Source organism: Hyperoodon ampullatus (genome assembly GCF_949752795.1).
Source record: "Hyperoodon ampullatus genome assembly, chromosome: 17".
Taxonomy (NCBI): Eukaryota; Metazoa; Chordata; class Mammalia; order Artiodactyla; family Ziphiidae; genus Hyperoodon; species Hyperoodon ampullatus.
In genome coordinates this window covers 18,377,662-18,398,187 of record NC_136930.1, presented here as the reverse complement: position 1 = coordinate 18,398,187, position 20,526 = coordinate 18,377,662, and the positions used below count along the sequence as shown (strand labels likewise).

At 37.8% G+C, this 20,526-nt stretch overlaps 1 protein-coding gene across 1 annotated transcript in view; it reads right to left on the bottom strand.

Annotated features, from left to right (window-relative positions):
• CRISPLD1 (cysteine rich secretory protein LCCL domain containing 1) overlaps positions 1–20,206 on the bottom strand; it is a gene marked incomplete at both ends in the record, with an annotated part of 42,970 nt that extends 22,764 nt beyond the window's left edge. Inside the window, one exon of the mRNA XM_079722718.1 lies at positions 19,949–20,206. Coding sequence (XP_079578844.1) covers positions 19,949–20,206 — 258 coding nt within the window. The remainder of the gene's footprint in view (positions 1–19,948) is intronic.
• Between the last annotated feature and the right edge of the window lie 320 nt (positions 20,207–20,526).

Here is a 20,526-nt window from a genome sequence, read left to right as displayed (position 1 = left end):
GTAAACAAAGAAATTTTAACAGGCAATTGACCAGCATGATCTGATACCTTTAAATGAACAGAGAAATAATCTCCTGACTGGAAACTCTCACATAATTTAATAACTGTTCAGTGTCATTCTAAGCAGGGAGAAATAGGATTGCAAGATTTTCTACCATTCTCTAGAAATAATGTTTTAATTCATTACAACTTTTTGCAGAATTGATACAGCTTTACTGGATTTCCAAGATAAATGCAAAAAAAAAAAAAGTCTTTGACTATCTTACTATTAGGTATCTTAATTAAATGGCAATTAACACCAGTCCATGAAACAATTTGCAATTTAATATGGACTTTTAAAATATGCATTGCTCTCTGGCAAAGTAATAACATCAAAGCACAGTGGTGTTGAAAATGCAGTTACACTGGAAATCCAGATCTAGGCTGAAAGCTCTGGTCTTACCTTCCTACTAAAAATGATAAATAACAATGAAATTATTTTAAAAAACTATATAAGCATTTGCAATAAAATTTGAAAATGAATCCCACAAAGATTTGTCTTTTTAGACATATACATGTCATATACATATGCATACAGAAAACCACCCTCATGTCTCTAAGCCTACCTCAGTTCTCAGCAGTCACTGGCTGTCAGAAGTAATGATACCATTCCAGCTTCCCATATATTGAAAATACCTTTGATTATTGAAAATACTCTTTCCTTAAGGCTATGTCTTCTAGACATATTCAAGCAAGGTCATTAATGATAAGTGTTTCTTTCATTTTTTTATATAGACAGAGATAAAACTAAGCTTGCACTTGTTCCCATTATTCAAACTAAGGTTAATTAAAATACATGATACACCCTGGAAGAGTCTTCTTTCCCATTTAAATTGTGTACTTTCAAATTTATCTCTTTGATTATGTCAAGTGTGGCTTCTGTTTCCTTGTCTCTGACATTAGTAAGCTGGAGTAAGTCTCTTCAATTCCTTTTAGCTTTAAAATTCTATTATTTTGTACTTATAGTCTCTTCTAGAGTGCCCCGTATTGCTTGTAGAATCCCATGAAAACTTTCAAACATAAAATAATATTTCTGATGACAAGAGAGGTTATTTCTTTTTTTTTTTTTTTTTTAAATTACTTCCAGTTATTTTTTTAAATATAATAGTGTTTATTTTTACTTGTTGACAGTTTGCTTTATTTATTTTTGGCTGTGTTGGGTCTTCGTTTCTGTGCGAGGGCTTTCTCTAGCTGTGGAGGGCGGGGGCCACTCTTCATCGCGGTGCGCGGGCCTCTCACTATCGCGGCCTCTCTTGTTGCGGAGCACAGGCTCCAGACGCGCAGGCTCAGTAATTTTGGCTCACGGGCCCAGTTGCTCCGCGGCATGTGGGATCTTCCCAGACCGGGGCACGAACCCGTGTCCCCTGCATCAGCAGGCAGACTCTCAACCACTGCGCCACCAGGGAAGCCCCGAGAGGTTATTTCTTAGCTAAGAAGAAAAAGTTGATTTGTGATTTTCAAGACTGCAAAGCCAAGAAGGTTTCAAATCTTCTAATTATGAGCCTAGAGAACTGTTTCCGAATCACCTTTATTGGAGAAAGTTTTAATATTGTCCAAAACAGAGAAATACAACTGAAAACCTTCCATAAAACTTCCCAGTAAAACTTCAACATAATTGAATAAGACAAGAAGATATTCCCAGTAAAAAGTTCAAAATGGGTCTCTCTTCAGCTTAGTCCTGAAAACCCAATGGTAAAACCTTTGAAATAAGGCACGGACTTCCACACGTAATTTTTCTACACAGCTAAAAGGAACACCAGGATTTTTCAACCAGCTCATGAATATAGAAGCAGTTGAAGAAAATCAAAGACATATAGAGCTATCTCTTTCTAAATACCACCTTTAAAAGATAATTCTTGTCCTGTCATACCTTCTGGAAAAACAGGTTTGTAAATATCCATCATATATCACAACATAAATCCCTCCCAAATCACTGTTGTTTTCCTACTTAAACCAGAAAGTGCAATCCCAAAATCTTATGGAATAAGCTGTCAGTGTTATCCTCTCAATAGCAATAACTTGATCTCCAGGAAAGAATTTGTTTTTCTACGGAAGTAACACATTTGACGGTTCACAAAACTTCAGATTCAAATTCCAAAAATAATGCCTCATTATAAAATCTTAGCCACTTTCTTTTCTTCCCAATGGTGGAATTATCAGAACTATAACAAAGAAATAGACATCAATGAAATCAATTAATCAATCATTCAATCTACGCTAAAAGAATGTATGAGGTTTCTGTGACAAAGTCATCTGGTATAAAAAGCACTACGGAAAACAGTAGTAGTACATTCCTTACAACTCAGATATTACCTCAGGTGTTTAACTTCTCTGCTCCACCTGCTTTGAAAAGACTGTAGTTACAGGGAAAATGCACGAGACTCAGATTTCAAAGGGAACACCTGTGTTTCAGGACATAGAGGCTTTGCCAGGTACTGAGAAAGTAGCAGCATTACCTCAGGGCAATGCACATATTAGGGTCTCCTGGAAATTACAGAGACGCGAGGCAGATGCGGCAGAGTTTTACTTAAAATCTACTTCAAAACAAAGCCTTCAAAGTCTTAAAAAAGATAATTTAGCGAATTGCCACTTCCTTTTACTAAAATTAAAATAATTTTTGGAATGGAAATTTAATGTGTGGATAAACTGACAAGATCATTTTAATTAAACCCATTGTTTCAATATTATACAGACAGACTGAATGCATGGTGTAGGGCAGATTGTCTTTGTGAGGCAGCCTAGACATTAATTCAACAAAATCTTTACATTTCTACAGAATATCTGCTGATTCATCTCTCATGTCCCTGCCAAGGCCCTCTCAAGTCTGGCTATAACTTACCTACCTCACTTATAACCCACTCCTCAACATGCGTCCTCTACTGCTGGCTCTCTGGAATGTTAAAGTGCCGGTAAATCATCAGGAGATCTGATTCTGACTTGGTAGGTGAGGAGAGAAATCAAAGTTATGACATTTCTAACACTGGTGCCAGAACCGTAAACTGAATACTTCAAGAAGCAAGGTTCTAGTACCTGTCTGTCCATATTTCTCGGTCATTGAATCCATCAGAAATTTTCCCCTACAGGACTGTTCTTTCTTTCCTCCCCTCCTTAGTTACTTAAACTTTATCCTTTCACCAAAGTCCTGTTCACAATCACTCTCCTCTTGGAAGTCATTTCAACCACAATACATACTCCATTTATCTCACCCTTCTCTGAACCATCTTAAACATATAATTTACCAATTACTGTGTGTTCTCCTAGATCTGTTTCTACTACTTTCAGTCTTAATTCTCAAACTAGAATTTTAAATCAAAAACTGTCTCATGGGCTTCCCTGGTGGTGCAGTGGTTGAGAGTCCGCCTGCCGATGCAGGGGACACGGGTTCGTGTCCCGGTCCGGGAAGATCCCACATGCCGCGGAGCAGCTGGGCACGTGAGCCACGGCTGCTGAGCCTGCGCGTCTGGAGCCCGTGCTCCGCAACGGGAGAGGCCACAACAGTGAGAGGCCCGCGTACCGCAAAAAAAAAAAAAAAAAAAAAAAAGAAAAGTGTCTCATAGTTTTTCTGTGTTTTCCTAATGTCACCTAATACACTTGGCTATGTTGCCAGTATGTATTCATCGATTATCTCTAGCCTCAGCTGGCCTGTCCTGGGCAATAACTTGGATCAGAGATATAAGAACCTAAATTCCCTGCATCAAACACACATGTGTGATATAAACTCGGGTGAAAGGGTGTTCATGATGTACCTAGGCTAAACAAAAGGTAATTCTTGAAAAGTTGAACTCGGATTATTTTTGTAAAGGTCATATATGTCTATCTTTGTATTGACTTTGTGATAAATTCAACACTATAATGCTTTCATTATGTTTGTTGTCATTTAGGAGAGAAGTAGTTAATCTTCAAGACTATATTCTGAATGTTTAAGGAGACCTCAAAGGAGACTTGAGAAAGTACAGTACCACCTATCAGTTATTTAAGTCTTCATCTACAAATATTGAGCCAATTTATAAAAATGAGGACTTATGTTTTAGTTTATTTATAGCTCATAAATTTAGATAGATATACGATTAATCTAAAAGTCAAGCCTAAAATATGCATGCTAGGAAAGATAAACTTTCATAATAAATCCCTCTGCATGCATTAGTTCATATATTTAAATAGCAAACTGAAAGTAACAAGTTTTGCAAGTAAATAAAATATTAATTGCTTTTATTTATTGTACTTGGGGATGTCTTTTTAATTTTCAAAAAGAAAAAAGAGATGGGTTAACGAATGAAAACTTCTTTTTGGAAAAATTAGTAAAAGATAAAGTTTATGGACAAATAGAACCAAAACCTAAAATTTAACACCATTACTTCAACTTAAACCAAAGGCTAATATAAGAAACATTTAAATGCATATGTTTACATACTTTTAATGAAACTGCTATAGTAAGTTGCTCATTGTTCCTATATTGGGAATTCTGTGTTAAGTTTTCACTAATAATTCCTGCTTCAAGAACGGTAAATTATTATGCTTCCAGTCATTGAGAGCTATGTAAACCATATGGTCTCCTGTTTTCCTTGGCTGCTAGGAAACTCAAAGCTGGTTTAGTAACCATAGCATGCTCAATCAGATGTTTAGGTGTCCCTTAGGAACTTGCCTATACATTTGTCTTCAACAACTAAACAATGACTAAGAAGATGATGTAAAAAAAAATACGGTTTACCAAAGTCTTTATTTGAAAATTTGAGAAAGAATAGTGTGTTAAATATTCTTCATTTTTTCCCACAGTCACGCTCAGCCACTTGCTGCCATACTCTATGTTCCAAAACGCTCAACTCTACATCCTGAGTTACTTCAGGCTCTCTTGGCTCCCGGGTTCTAGTTGAATTTGGCCAGTAGAAGACATGGACAGGAAGTCAGAGGGTGAGAGGTGAATTTCAGTATGTATTACCCCCTCTTCAACCCCACTCATCCCGTGAGTACACTGCCTCACAGTGATGGTGCCTGTGTCCTTTCATACAGCCCTACTACCAGGCTCTGGTCCTCACCAGGCTGTGGTACCACAATTCATGCCTGGGTGTCCCCCCATCCTTGTGGCTCACCTAAACCCTGCCCACAACTCTGCATACAGAGCCTTCATTCATTTTTTCCTGTTAAATCCTTGTTATTGTGGCATTTGTTTTCCTAATGAGAAATAATATCTGAGAATAAAAACATCTCATAGAATGTGTATTAGTAAGCTGCCTAACATATTACCTGATACCTAATATATCTTAATAAATGTTCTCTTATTCCTCTGTTCCTCTAAGAATCTGCTTCGTTTGCTGTGATTCACAGAGCCTCTTTATGATGCATTGTTAATATTCATGAGACTAAGGAAGAAATTTAAATCCTAAGTTTTGAATGATTAAAAAAAGATAATCACTGCCACCTAAATTTCCAGTGAAAAAGTAAATTTCTTAGAATTCAAATTTAACACACTGTTAGTTATAAAACGAAGTTTAGAGTAAGTTATGCCTAGCTTTGCTTTGAATCTATTGACAATCAACTCTATAAGTCAGGACCTTTGTTCACATTAAATTTCCAGGATGATTTTTCCACTGAAGCCTCCAAGTAAGTACCTGTGTAGTTTAGGTTTAGTTTAGTGTACATACACACACAGACACACACACACACACACACACACACACACAGAGGAATAGTTTAAAAAGTGTTAATAAAATCAAAGTTTGGAAATCCTTTGTAATAACTGTATAACTTACAAAAGTCAAACTAATACCAAATTATGTCAAATAAAATGCTTCTTCATAGGTATGCAGAGAAGGAAAATGTATAGGGCTATGTTGCTCAAGTCTGCCATGAGTCGCACTGGATAGAGCAAGATTATTTTCATCTTTTCATCTGTTCTCACAGATCATGACTGCCATGCCCTCTCCTTTGAATCAACTGTACACATATTCTCATATCAACATCTTATCAGTTAAGGTTCTCATCATCCAATGCCCTCACCCACGGTCCCTACCACACATTGACTATAACGTCTTCCAAACACTATTTCAAAATGTACCTCTTCTAAGAAAACTGTCCTGGTTACTGCTTTATTCTGAAATACTTTTAGATTTATATACAGTTTAAAATATATTCATTTGTACTTCTTATCACACTCCGATTTATATTTTGAAAACAGTTCTCCAGCAAAAGCCATGGCATTCTGATCATTGTATCTCCTGGAAGACTCTATCCCTACTTGCTGAAGGGTCTGGCCATCCCCACTTCATGAGACAGAGGTGTCCATAACCCAATATAACTCTGAAAAGTCACTAAAATTCAATGCTAATTTAGCCACTTGTCATACTTATTAGAATGATTTTACCCTAACTAAAAAGCTAAATGTACTTAAAAATAAAACATAAACACTTTGAAATGAATGTTTTGGCAACTTTCTAATAGTATTTTCTTGTCAAAACAAATCAAATCCTCTTTCATTTTTCCCATTTTAGAATCACTGTTGAAAATCCAATCATCTTTTTATTTTTTCATTCATTCATTCCATTTTTTCCCTTTCAACTAGCATAAACTGAGCTTAGAGCATGTGTCAGCCTCTCAGCTGGGGAAATGCAAAAATTACGAAAGCACAGTTCCTTCCCACAAAGGAAAGTAAGGCTAGAGAAAGAGACAAGGATGTAAATAACAGAGGCAAAGGCAGGTAGGAGACGCTGTGGAAGCCAGGGAACTGGGGTGAAGTGCACCTAACTCCGTACAGGAGGGTTTAGACAAGAGCAGATTAGTCTTTAGAGGTGAGTCTTGAAGGAAGAGCAGAAATTCACTAGAGAGAAAACGAGATGCACATAAGTCATTCTAACATCTGCAAAAGCAACAGGGCTTGGCAAGATCCCTACAGCATAAAAAAATCCAGGGTATATGGAACAACAGTATAGATGTTCCTGTGAAATAGCACTGCTTTTTATTTGTTTAGATGTATTCACTACGTTCACGGAATTCAGTTAACAAAGCTCTTCGCTCAGCCCTTTCTTTCTAGACAGGAGTTCTGACGCTCTTATTCCATCTTCATTCAAAAGCCTCCCCTCACCCCCCCCTTTTTTTCTATCTCTTTGGTTTCCTGCCTCTGGACAACATCTGATCTCACTGTAGCTTCTTTTGATCATATCAGTCAATCTTTCAGTATTTCAGATTTGGATTTGCCATGTCTTGAGCAAACATAAGATATAGTTTTATATTTCATTCCCCTGTTTAGACGGTTACTTTGTACTGTTTGAGTTGCAACAATAACGCAAAGGGGAGAATTATAAAGAGTACCTCCCATGCTCATTCTTGGGTCTTATCTAATAGCTCATTATCTGATCTAGCTGACCCTTCCCAGCCCCACACTGCCAGCCCCGTTCTTGCTCACTTTGGAATTCTACTTCCTTCTCACTCATATGGCCTTTAGAGTCTATCCTGTCACTGACTGCACTTCACTTTCCACCATCCTGCAGAACTGTGCCATCAACTACATTTGACATTTCATTTTCTACCCTTCGTCCAAGCAGATTTAAACATTGAGTCTTGGGGACTCTTACTGTTCAACCTTCTTTATCTTTTTGGTTTCTAAGCACTGCATGAAAGGGAGTGAAAAGGAGTTGCTATTTCCCTGCACTAATAGTTAGAATTGCTACCTTATAAAAAGGAGAAGGTGAATGTGAGAGTTGAGCTGAAAAATAAAGAATCTGGATCCTCGAGTCAACTTTTAATGTCTTAATTTAGACCTCGCTTTCTCCAGAGAGCCTAAAGCTTTCTACTCAAAGTTCCATTCCCAGACGGCAGCTGCCTCTTCACCTGGGAGCTTGTTAGGAATGCAGAATATTGGGGCCCACCCAGACCTACTGAATCAAAATCTGTATGTTAACAAGGTTCCAGGGAATTCATATGCACAGTAAAGTTTGAGTGGCACTAGACTAAAGCATCCCTTATTTCTATTCCCCAAATCATACCTCGCTGCTTTCCCATGAAAAACGCTTGCTACTCAATTTCCTGATGTTTGACTTCAAATTTTTCTTTGATTAAAAACAAAATATAAAGCATGTACAGACTATTAAATACATTGTATCCATATTCACATATTGCCTTTAGGTTAATGAGCTTCTAATAGAGAAAATCTGTTGCCTTTTTCCCAATAAGTTATATCTAAGCAGTAGAATTAATTGCACTTCATTGATTCTGTTAACTAGTTAAAAGAAAAAAAATAAGTAAGCTTCACTGGATCATAGTTCCAGGTTTTTACATTTGGTGAGTTTAATAACCCACTAATCCAAGTCACATATTTGGGTCATTCCCATAATTTAATTTTTAGAGTTCCCATACAACTATGTGTATTTAACCTCACTCTGCAATTTGAACCTCAAACACATTATTTGGTCTATATCTCTATCTGTACTTGATCTGTATTATGTAATATCTGAATACTTAAAAAATCAACCGCCCTCCCCCCACCCGGGCTAACATGCCTTTAATCTCTTTCATATCTCCAGGAGCTGCCTAGTCAAATGTCTTCAGAGGTCAAGCAAGTGACACCACATGATGTGGCTGGAAAGAGTGGGGTGACCTACGGCAAACCAGAGAAATCATTACTTTAAATCTTCCTGCTTTTTGGAAATACTTTGCTACTACATACTCTAGTAACACATACTCTAGTAAACCTCTCCCCTATCTATTAGATTTTGTAACTTAAAGCATGGTGAACCAAATGAACTTAAAGTACTTCAAAACATCTCATACATTTGACTCGACAGAGATCTTTAGATAGTAACTCCAAAATTACCATTTCATAATATCCTATCCTCACACCCCTCCATTCCTGCCTTCTCAATCTCAGTTGACGATCTTGCTCCATACTTCGCTGGGAAAACAGAAGCACCCACATGAAAATTCTTTTTCCATTAAGTACACCAGACGACCTGCTTGTGTACCTACAACCTCAGCCTTTCCTGTCAAAATAAATGAACTGACTTTGGAGTTATATTTTCTCCCTTCCATGTCAAGTGCTTTCTCAACTTGTGCATTTCCATCAACTTACAAGCATGCTCTTTAAAGAACAAAACCAAGAGCATTGCCATATACCCGTGTAGCACTAGCTAGTTCCATTTCTCAGATCTTCACAGCAACGGTATTTTGAGGAGTTACTTAGTTCCTTCTCAACTTCCCCACCTTTTATCCTCTTCCTCCCACTTCAGTAAGACTTCGGGTCATACTCCACCCCTGAAATGACTCTTATCAAAGTCACCGACAGCCTCCATGTCTACAAAACCATCTTTGGCTTTTCTTCCTCTTACTTCACTCCTCAGCAGTATGGAAGCTGTTGAACTCTCTTCTGGCTTCTGGGACACCAGTGTAGCCTGTCTTTTCCCCCAACCTCACTGACCACTTGTTCTCAGCTTCCTTTGCTAGCTTTCTTCTTTCTGCTCAACCTCCATATGTCACTGGGCCAGGGCTCAATTCAAGGCATTTAACCTCTGTCCATAAAAATCTTCTCCTCGGATGGTTTTGTTCAGTCAGTTAAGATGGTCCCTAATAGCATCTACATGATTTCCACATTTTTATCTCAAGTCCCACCTCTCCACTGACCATTAAACTCAACTGAGGATGACATGGCATCGCAAGATAAGCTTGGCCAAAAAGAAACACCTGATTTCATGGCCACCTTCTCCTTTCTGTTTCTCCTCCTGTCTCAACGAATGCTTCATCTATCCAACAACGTGCTTGAGTAAAAATCTGAGATCCTTATCCTTCACCCTTCACATTAAAGCTATTAGAAAACTATCAGCAATACCATCTAAACATACCCTGAAACTACCCACTTCTCTCCATCTTTACCACTATCACCCTGGTCCCAGTCACTATCATCTCTCACTCACAAGATACCAATGGCTTCCTAACTATCTCTCTGCTTTCAGCTGTGACCCTCCTGCAGCTCACTCTCCATAACATAGAGTAATTTTATGAAACCAAAAATATGACCGGGTCAATCCTTTGCCAAGAATTTTCCAATGATCTTGTTTCACTAGATCACTAGAAATAAAATCCAAATTTCCCTTCACCAATCACCCAAAAGGAATTCTGGCCCCTGCTTATATGTCTACTTCATTTTCTAACACTTTCCTCATTACTAGATAAAAGTCAGCCACCCTAGCCATCTTTGTGGTCCCTGAAGACTCCTACTTCATTCCTGACTTAAAGACCTTTTGCTCAGTATTCCTTCTGCTTAGATCTCTGTAGCTTTGTGTAGCTGACTCCTTCTTGTAATTCAGCTCTCAGCTCAAAAGCCACTAACTCAGAGAGGTCTTCCGCAACTGTTTAACATGTTAGCTCCACCTTTATCATTCTCTATCATCTCACTTTGCTTATTTTCATTAGCTTGTTGAACCTTTTATACATTACTGTATGCTTCAGTATCAAACAACAGTGTCTGGCACAAAAATGCTCAAACAGTAGTTGTTGAATTAAATGTTTTTCTAATCACAAATTTATCAATGAGAATAACAAATTGTTTTAATCAATTATAAATGCCTTTCTGTAACTTCTTGAAATTATGAAGACAACAAATACTTAGAAAAATAAGGAAAGGGTTATTAAGCATACTTACTGTAATACCTTCACCAGACAAGTCATTACCACTTGAATTTTCACATTTTCTTCCAATGAACTAAATGTTTTATGTTATGTATATATAAAATACATAATAACATATAAAATGAGCATAGATTTATGCTAGTTTCATAAACTTTAATTCAATTACTAAAAATCATCAAAAATATGAGAATTTAAATTTTAAATCATGTACAATTATGTGGTTGTATAAACTCCTAAAAGAAGTATGTGAAAGAACAAAGCTGAACAAGAGCAAAGAATGTTCTTGAACTAAGTGTCACTCTTAATTGTGATTATAAATGACCACATTTGCTTTTAATGAAGGCATTCAGTAAAGGTAACTACAAAAACAATTAAGCAAAGAAACTGCATTTTCCTACTGACCATAATTATAAGTTTGGGATATGTTCCCTAACTAAACTACCTCTTCTAAAACTAAGTTAAAACTTTTGGTTAGAAGAGAGTTAAGGCTGTAGAGCCCACCTGGCCCATAGGAGGTGGTTCATGTTTGATGAATGAGTGGGTGAACAAGCTTGCTCATTTCTCCCATCCATTCTTCCTTGAACCATCCTAGGACCACTATGATGCCACCCAAACTGTTTTATCAGACCTCCAGTGTGGCCTCCACATCTGAAAATTCAAGGGTCCTCATTTTACTTGATCTTTACAAGCAACATTTGCCAGAGTTGATAATCCTTTCTGTCTTTCTTCACTTGGCTTTCAGGACATGTTGCTTCCCTGGTTTTCTTCCTGGTCCTCAATTCCCTTTGCTACTGCTCCTCTCCTTCCCTTCGTCTACACTGTAAAGTATGTCAAGGGCTCACTTCTTGAACATTTCTTTTTTCTGTACTCATTCCCTTGATGATCTCATCTCTTCTACTGGCTTTAAATACCATCTAAATTCTGATGAATCCTAACTGTATGGTCCAGATTAGACTACATATATCTAATTGCATACATGACAAATTCACTTGGATATTTAAGGGAAATCTTAAATTTTATCTATCCCAAATTGAGCTCCAGCTTTCTCTACCAAAAGCTGGTCTATCCACATTCTTCCCTATCTGAAAAAATGGTAACTCCAATACTTCCAATTCCTCAGGCAAAATCTCTACGGCCACACCCCACATCCAAAATCTGTCTGTGTTACCTCCAAGATGGAATAAAATCCCAACCAGCCACTCCATGATGGTGCAACTAGTACTTAATGAACAGGAACTGGGCCACTGACCTGTTCTGCTAAAGTTCTCACCTTCTCTTGTTTTTAGGGTGAGTGGGAGAATAGACTGGAGGTGAGGGCAGACCACGTGGAGAATCAGCAAGCACCTTTATCCTGGGAAGCAAGGAGGCAGAGTTTGCTTCCACCTCCTCTGATCTCTTGGAATTGAGTTGGCAAAATGGGTATCAGTAACCTGCTGATTTCTAGAATCTCTGTAACCACTCTAGAGTCAATACAAGTTGAAAGTTCCCCATCGATATTTAAACCAAAATAGAAACTGCCACCAGTTTTCAAAAACGGCAGCCAGGGCTTGGGTGGGTTTAGACCTTGCACCAGATGCAGTAACTCCCAGCCTATTGGCTGCCTGGATGGCCAAGTCAATTGCACTAGTCTTGCAACAAGGCTTCCTTGAATTTATCAATATTGATGTCATGACTACAAAGGAGTTTCAGTGTGGATTCACACCATGCCACTTCTCTTCACCTTCAAGGCTACCATCGCACTCCTAGCCACCATCAATTGCTGGAATGATTATTGCAATAGCCTTGAATCCCTGCTCACACCATTGCCCCACCTCCCACCACTTTAAAGTCTGTTCTCAACAAACCAAATCGATTCTGAATAAGTATAAGTAAGATCATGATATTCCTCTGTTGAAATGGCTCAAATGGCTTGTCACTCGGACTTAGAGTGAGTCTTTAAAATGACTACAATGACGTGTATCTGTTCTCCTCAAATAAAGCTCTGACCTCATTTTCTGCATTACTTCCACACTCACTCTGTCAGCCACATGGGCCCCCTTGCTGAGTTGGGATATGAGGATCTTTACACATATTCCAGGAAAGGAAGAATGTTTGTTATGTTTACTGCTGGGTCCTAGACAGTGCCTGGCATTTGATAAATTCCTAATACCTGTTGAATGAAGGAATAAACAACAATAACAATTTCGAAATTTTGTGACACTTCTCTGTCTCTGGGTGTTCCACTCTCCTAAATGAAACTGCTTGTCGTCTCTTGCCTTTCTAAGATCCTAGATTTGCTGCTTACATTTAATGAGGAATCTTAACCTCCCAGAACTCCAGGGTAGTAGAACTGAGCTACAGTGTCACTAATAAATTCAGTAGAACTGAGCTACAATGTCACTACTAAATTCAGTAGGACTGAGCTACAATGTCACTCTCTTTCTATAGGTACTGCCATCTACAGTGGAACTTCCAAAAAGGAAACTACATTAATTTAAAGTGTCAATGTCTTTAAAAAAAACAAACAAAAAAACACACAACTATGTATCAAATTAAGGTTTTGAAAACTTTTAAATTCAGTAGACAAATAAACTAAAACAAAACATAGCTTTATTGTAACTAAACAACATTAGTGAAGTAAAATAAAAACACTTTAAGAAAATTAAATGTTATTTTAAATATAGAATAAACTTTAAAAACTTTAAATAAGAATAACATTCTTTGAAGCAAGAAAGATATTTCATGTACCTTTAAGTGCATATGGATTATACTGTATGTCATTAAGAGATGCAAATATTTAACTTTTGAAAACTACCAGGCAAGTGCCAGTATACAGAGAGAAATATCATTGTTTGAGGAATCAAGAGTTGCAATAAAACCTTACTGACAGTGAATTCCTGCCACTTTTAGCAAGATAAGAAATGTGTAGGGCTTCCCTGGTGGCGCAGTGGTTGAGAGTCCGCCTGCCGATGCAGGGGACACGGGTTCGTGCCCCGGTCCGGGAAGATCCCACATGCCGCGGAGCGGCTGGGCCCGTGAGCCATGGCCGCTGAGCCTGCGCATCCGGAGCCTGTGCTCCGCAACGGGAGAGGCCACAACAGTGAGAGGCCCGCGTACAGCAAAAAAAAAAAAAAAAAAAAAAAAAGAAATGTGTAGACACTGAGCTTTGGGTAAATAAGTTATGATGCCATCATTTCATTCTTTGCATTTATCCTGGATATATGTCATTGGTGGCAAATTATGTCAGAAAATGTGAAGTTATGAGAGTTGTTTTGTGAGAGCAACTCACAAGCTAAAAATCACTTTTTCAGGCTTGGATTCATGCTACAAAGAGTCAGAAATAGGGCAGAACTCAGACTAGCATCACCCTGCTCAGCAAACTAGGTTATCCCCTGTCCAGTTTCTGGAATTATCTGCTACACTGAAGCACAGAAGAAAAATATCTTGATTTCCAGTGTTAAGCATGACCATATAAAGAATATATGTGACAACTGGAACTAAGCCATTGTTTGCATCAATATGTACCATGGACTGCAAGTACCACTGGCTATTTGGCTTGGAGCCTCTGGTTGCCCAGCAAAAGGATAAATATCCAGATATATTTTGTTCTACATTTGGAAAAATGCTGTGCAAAGTTTCTGCCCCTAGTCTCACCATATGTAAAGTGAGAGCAAGCAGGCACAGCCATCAACCCTCCCAGCAGAGTATCTGTCAACGGGGGGATGGTGGTGGTGGGATGAACTGGGAGATTGGGATTGGCATATATACACTAATATGTATAAAATAGATAACTAATAAGAACCTGCTGTATAAAAAGTAAATTAAATTAAATTAAAAAAACTTCTCTAAAAGACATGGAAATAGTTATAATAGTGGAAAATGGCTTATATAATTAGCATGATATAATGACGCATGTCATTTTTAGGTAACATGTCCTTATGTTGCTAAAATACATTCTAGACTTAGGTACGCTTTCTATCACAGTGAGCTATTTTGGATTTTAGCCAATCAATAAGTTTTAGAGGCCCTATTAAAAATTTGTTAGAAGGGGTAAATATTCATTAATTTAATTATTTAATTAAAGTATTATTAATTTATTATTTAAATTAATTTATTATTTAAATTAATTTATTATTTAAATTAATTTAAATGAATTTCTTATTTAAATTCCAGAGCATTTGAGTATTATCTCGGCAGCTGTATATTACAGGACAATTTTTAGTATAGCATGAATATTTTTAAAAATAGAAAAAAAAATCCTGAATTATTTATTCCTTCATCTCTGGTATTTCCAGTTTCCATGTCACTATCTCTGGTGTCGGTGATATCCTACCTTCCAGGACTTTTATTATTTTAATTCCCCTTTCTTACCTGTCTTTCATATTTATCTCATATATAATCTTACCTATTCTTCCATCCCTCCCTTTATTCAACACATATTTACTATCACTCAGCAATGTTCAGTCAACAAATATTTACTGAGTACTTCTTTGCATCAGGCACAGGGTAATAAATATAAGCAGGGTGCATCCTTACCCTTCTAGGAAGTCAGTCTTGGAAAGGAAAATAGACATGTATATATCGAATTGCAACAAAATTTCAATACTGTAAATAGGCTTGAATAAAATCCTTTAGGAGCACAGAAGGAGTGGAGCAGGGGAATGAGTGGATCAGAGGAAGCTTTACAGAAAGACGGAGTCTGAGCGCAGTGTTGAATTTGTCAGGAGGAGACAGGATGCACAGGCATTCTGGGCACAGAGGAAACTGAACTCGCAAAGAGGCACAGAGGCATGAGGAACACCATCATCTCTAAGAACAGTGTATATTTTAAGTGTGAACACAGATTCAAAGATACGCAAGGGCGTTGAGGCTATGGGGCATATTGGGCTAGACCTTTTGTAAGTTATTCAAGGTGAGCTTTAGCTTGCGAGCAGCCAGAAGTTCACAGAAGCTTTGGGCAGCTGAGTGACCACCAGAGATTTGGAAAAGACAGACTGAGTAACAGGGAGGAAGGCGGACTAAAGTAGAAATAAAGTAGGACTAGACGGTACAGTCCATTGCAGGGGAAGCTGTGGTACCCATCACAGGGGCGGTGGAGGAGGGCGAGACCACGAGCATCCGTTAGGATGAAACAGAAGACATGGATTCAAAAGACATTTCTGAGACAGAATCTAGAGAATCTGGCAAGTAACTGTGTATTTATGTTTGTGCGTGAATTTTACGTGGAAGTGGGTAGGGGGAATGAGAACAAGGCAGGAGCTGAGGATGTGCCCAATTTTCTGCCTTTTGTTTGTTTGTCTTCTGTTTAGAGAGGACTAAGCCGATGTCCATGACATCCAGGGAGAGAGGTAGGACCGTGGGCAAGGATGGAACAAAAGCAGCTCATCTGCTTTTTAGAAATCTTAAACTTGCAGTAACTGGGGAGTCAAATTACATGGAGAGGACCCAGTGGGCAGTAGGAAATAGGAAAACAATGCTCAAAGAGGACTGTTGGATGGAGTGTCAACTACAGAGTCATCAATATACAGATGGTATTTAAAGTCAAAGGAGTAGATAAAGTCCTGTAGGAAGGGAGAAGGCTGAAAGTAAAACCGTTGGGGCCAAAAGTAAAGTTTTAAGAGATGAACAGCAAACAAGAATATGCTGAAGAAATAACCAGAAAAATAAAAGAACCAAGTGAGGGGGTCAAAACCCATGGAAAGGAAAGGCTTGAAGAAAACTAACAGTATGCTCAACAGGATCAAATCTCTTACCTCATTGCAGCCTGTGGGTTTTATATTCCTACATCGATTTTACCGATGAGAAAAGCAATGCCCAAAATGATTGCTGACCATCAGACTTCACATACTAGTAAGCAGCGGAGACAACACGAGAACCTAGGTCCAGCGCCAGTGTTTTTTCCTCAAAAATCCATTGCCTCTTCAGTAACAGCTTCATTTGATGACCTAAAAGCCCCAGTTTTTCAATGTATCCTAAGATAAATGCTGGTAATCTCTCTCCTTAAGTTCACTGGTTTCTATAATTAACAACTCGTTTCTCCCCTTCCTGATTCTGCCACAGGGCTTTGCTTTCTTCAACCTATTCTGCTTCTAGTTTCCTACAACCAGCCTGCCACTTACTCCATGTGTGTTGGTTCTCTTCTTCTAACTGAGAAATGGCCTCCACTCCTGGCCACAATTTGTGGTCCTGATCACCTTCCAGGAACAACATAAACCTCATCTTCCCCACTGATTAACTCTCTCGCTTAGGAATATTCTTAAATTACTCTCCATTATTCTGTGCTCCCTTGGCATTATTCATACACGTGAACAAAGAACTCTGTGTCCTTGCTCACTTGAAAATTTTCAAATATGTCTATTCTTTCTTCTCAATCAGCCTATAAGCTCTTCAAGGGAAGAGGTTGCCTTGCAGAAGCCATTTTTAACCCTATTAAATGAGCATTAGAGTATGGGTAGCGTTGTGATGTTAATAAATGTGGATGTGACTTGGCTGCTGGAGTTCAAGCACAAAGACTAGACTGAAATAAGCACCAAATGTAAATAAGGTAACTGGCCATGCAAATTTTTAATGTAATATGACACATAGAGTGTAAGTGGCCAAAAGTGGTGGTACTTATCATAGGGCATTGCAGATTTTATAGGAAGTGGCTCTTGAGTTAGTTTTTAATTTTGTTTTATCAAAATAAATACACTTTAAACAACTATTTGAACAAATGTTGTTTTCACAGGTTGATCTACGTCTGTACTTCCATTATTAATATGTAAGCTATAAACCAACAGTATTTCAAATAAAATAGTATTGTTCATTTAGACTTTCCCATAAATATGTTTTCTAGAAAATGTGTTCCAGTACTACCACTGGGAAATAAACTCCTCTGCAGCCCAGTTATTGGCCAGGACATAGTTCCAGTACTAACAGTATCTAAGGGCAACACAACATAAACCCTGGCTGGTTTCTGAATCTACATTTCAAGGACAGAATGAAACCAGTGAAACTAAAAAGAAACTCATATAAACATCTTAGACCAGACATCATACAATAGGCAGTTATTTTCTTTGGAAGTCAGACATGAAAACAAATCACAGAATGTTCTTTCATTACTCCCATATTACTTAAAACACACACAAATATTCTCAGATTTCTTTTTGTGGGTTTAAACTCTCAAGTTCTTCCTTATTTTAAATAAAAAGCAACTGAGTACCTATCCACATGGAATAAGCATACAGTGGCCTACTTGGAAAAGCTCCATAACTGGCTCTTTCTGTTTGAAAGCTCACAGATGAAGAAGTCATAGAATTTTGTACTTTGAACAAACACTTTAAAATACACAAAAATCAGAAATGTGAGCCATTACAGATGTCATATCGTGCACAGAATTTTGAAAAGAGGGAACAATTTCCTCAGGTATTCTATTTAAACAGTATAAGGAGACATAAAATTGGTTATATGTCTTAGGAACATTTACTGGGACCTTGTAATTGCAATACGCCTGATAATGAGCTAAACTTTACACAGGTCATCTCATTCCTCACATAATCCTCACAACAACCCTCTGAGGTGAGTGCATGTTCTAGACATGAAGAAACTGAAGTAGAGGGAAATTTATAAGCTGCTTACAGTCACCTAGCTAGTATCAGTGCCAGAATTTAAACCCTGATGGCCTGATGTTTGGGCCCTGATTCTTAATCTCTGATGAGTTCTCCTGAGTGCTACCTACTTTCTTTAGGGTAAAATATTTTTCTAGAAAAAGTTAAAATAATATAATGAAATATTTTGTAATGTGTAATGTTACCTTAGAATTTCCATGTTTCATGAAAGTTACCTAAATAGAGAATACCTATCAAAACTAATGTAAGTGCAAAAAAAAAAAGTAAAAACCAGAATGTATTAAAATTAACTGCACCCTGCAATGTGTCCAAAGGAGAAATGTTAGCACCACTGTTCCTTAAGTTTGCTGTCACCAATGATTAATATCAGCCTTTGCTAGTGCATTCCTAATTCATGCAAGTAGTATAGATTTTTGAAAATTTTTCTGAATATTTAGGGTATGAAGTATGCTAATATAAATGAGCTATAGTCTTACAAGAGTAATAACTAATAGTCTTTAAAAAGTAATTTTGTTTCCCCAACTTGCTAATTTACTCTCAGAGTGAATTAGCAAGTGACTTATTAAGGATAAGTCACATATTTTTATTTAATCCTTCACCCAGGCTTACTTTCACACGTCAAAGTTCACAAACAAATCCAGAAAAAAAAAAAAAAGCCATTGCCAAAGTATTCCTTAACATAAAGCAAGCACAGAAATGTACACTTTACAATATGTCATTTACATACTTCTAAGAAACAACGGCCCATTAGAAATGATATAGTTTGCAAGGCAGAAATAGAGACACAGATGTAGACAACAAACGTATGGACACCAAAGGAGGGAAATCGGGGGGTGGTGTGGTGGTGGTGTGATGAACTGGGAGGTTGGGATTGATATGTATACACTAATATGTATAAAATGGATAATTAATAACAACCTGCTATATAAAAAAATAATACAATAAAATTCAAAAAAAAATGTAGGGAAAAAAGGTAATATGGGGGCATTAGACAGTTAATAAAAATACTCTTTTCTAGAAAAAAAAGAAATGACATATATCTATATCTATCTACCTATCTATCCATATATGTATATCAGCCATCTGGAAAGCATCTTCAAATTATTGGTCCTTGATTTTTTTCAGATCCACCATTCATAAGAAGATTCCATCGGTTAGGAATTAGGAAACAATTATTCTACTAAGTGACTTAAAAGCAAATACACCAACTCTCAGCACTTTCAAGATAGGAATCTTTCTCCTAAGAGTAGAATTTAAAGTACTTAGTAGGAACATTAGACCTAAAGGTATTTACTTCTACTCTGAAATTCAAAGAGCTCTTAGAATGAAAGGAGGACTAATAAAAGAGTATGCGGGGGCTTCCCTGGTGGTTCAGTGGTTGAGAGTCTGTCTGCCGATGCAGGAGACATGGGTTCGTGCCCCGGTCCGGGAAGATCCCACATGCCGCGGAGCGGCTGGGCCCGTGAGCCATGGCCGCTGAGCCTGCGCGACCGGAGCCTGTGCTCTGCAACGGGAGAAGCCACAACGGTGAGAAGCCCGCGTACCGCAGAAAGAGTATGCGGAAGAAGATTCTCTTGAAGAAAAAGATTTTTTTGAAATTTTATAGAGGACAAATAGCAAAAGATTAAATACTAGCATGATGGAATTTAACCATGGAAGCTAAAAGCATTATTAAACATTTCTATGTACATACCATTTGAAAAATTTTCTTACCATATACTCCATATTAGAGGCTGCTGGATACACCTGACTTCGTAACTTATTATGAAGGTCCAGGATACTCTGCATGTCATTGTCCGTGATGGCCCTTTTCCCTCTTTGCTTTGCCATCCACCACTCACCATCCTCATCCATGTACTTTTCCAAAAGTTTGTCCAATAAAGTGGCATTAGGAACCACCATGGCTGGAATTGCTCTGGCCACGAATAGCACTGTGGTTACTCTGAGCCACTCCCGCACAGTACACTTCATAATGAATGATCTCAGGATGTCCCCGGGAAAAGCTCCAAGAAAGGTTCTTCCACTCCGTCTGGCTATAAGGACATGCAGTGTAATTAGGGTGAAAATCCCGGCAGATTTTAATTTTCTAATAACAAAAATAATCCAACAGTTACAAAGGGGTGGAGCCAGTTTGATTTGTTTATATAATGCCAGCAAATGGACATGCACTTTTTGAAATAAATTTTCTCCCATCCATGTTTCCTCCAGAGGACTTTTCACAATTGTTTCCACAAAATAGACAGCAATATTTTCCAAGATAATGTGCATGACGCCAAAAATAAAAGGGAAAA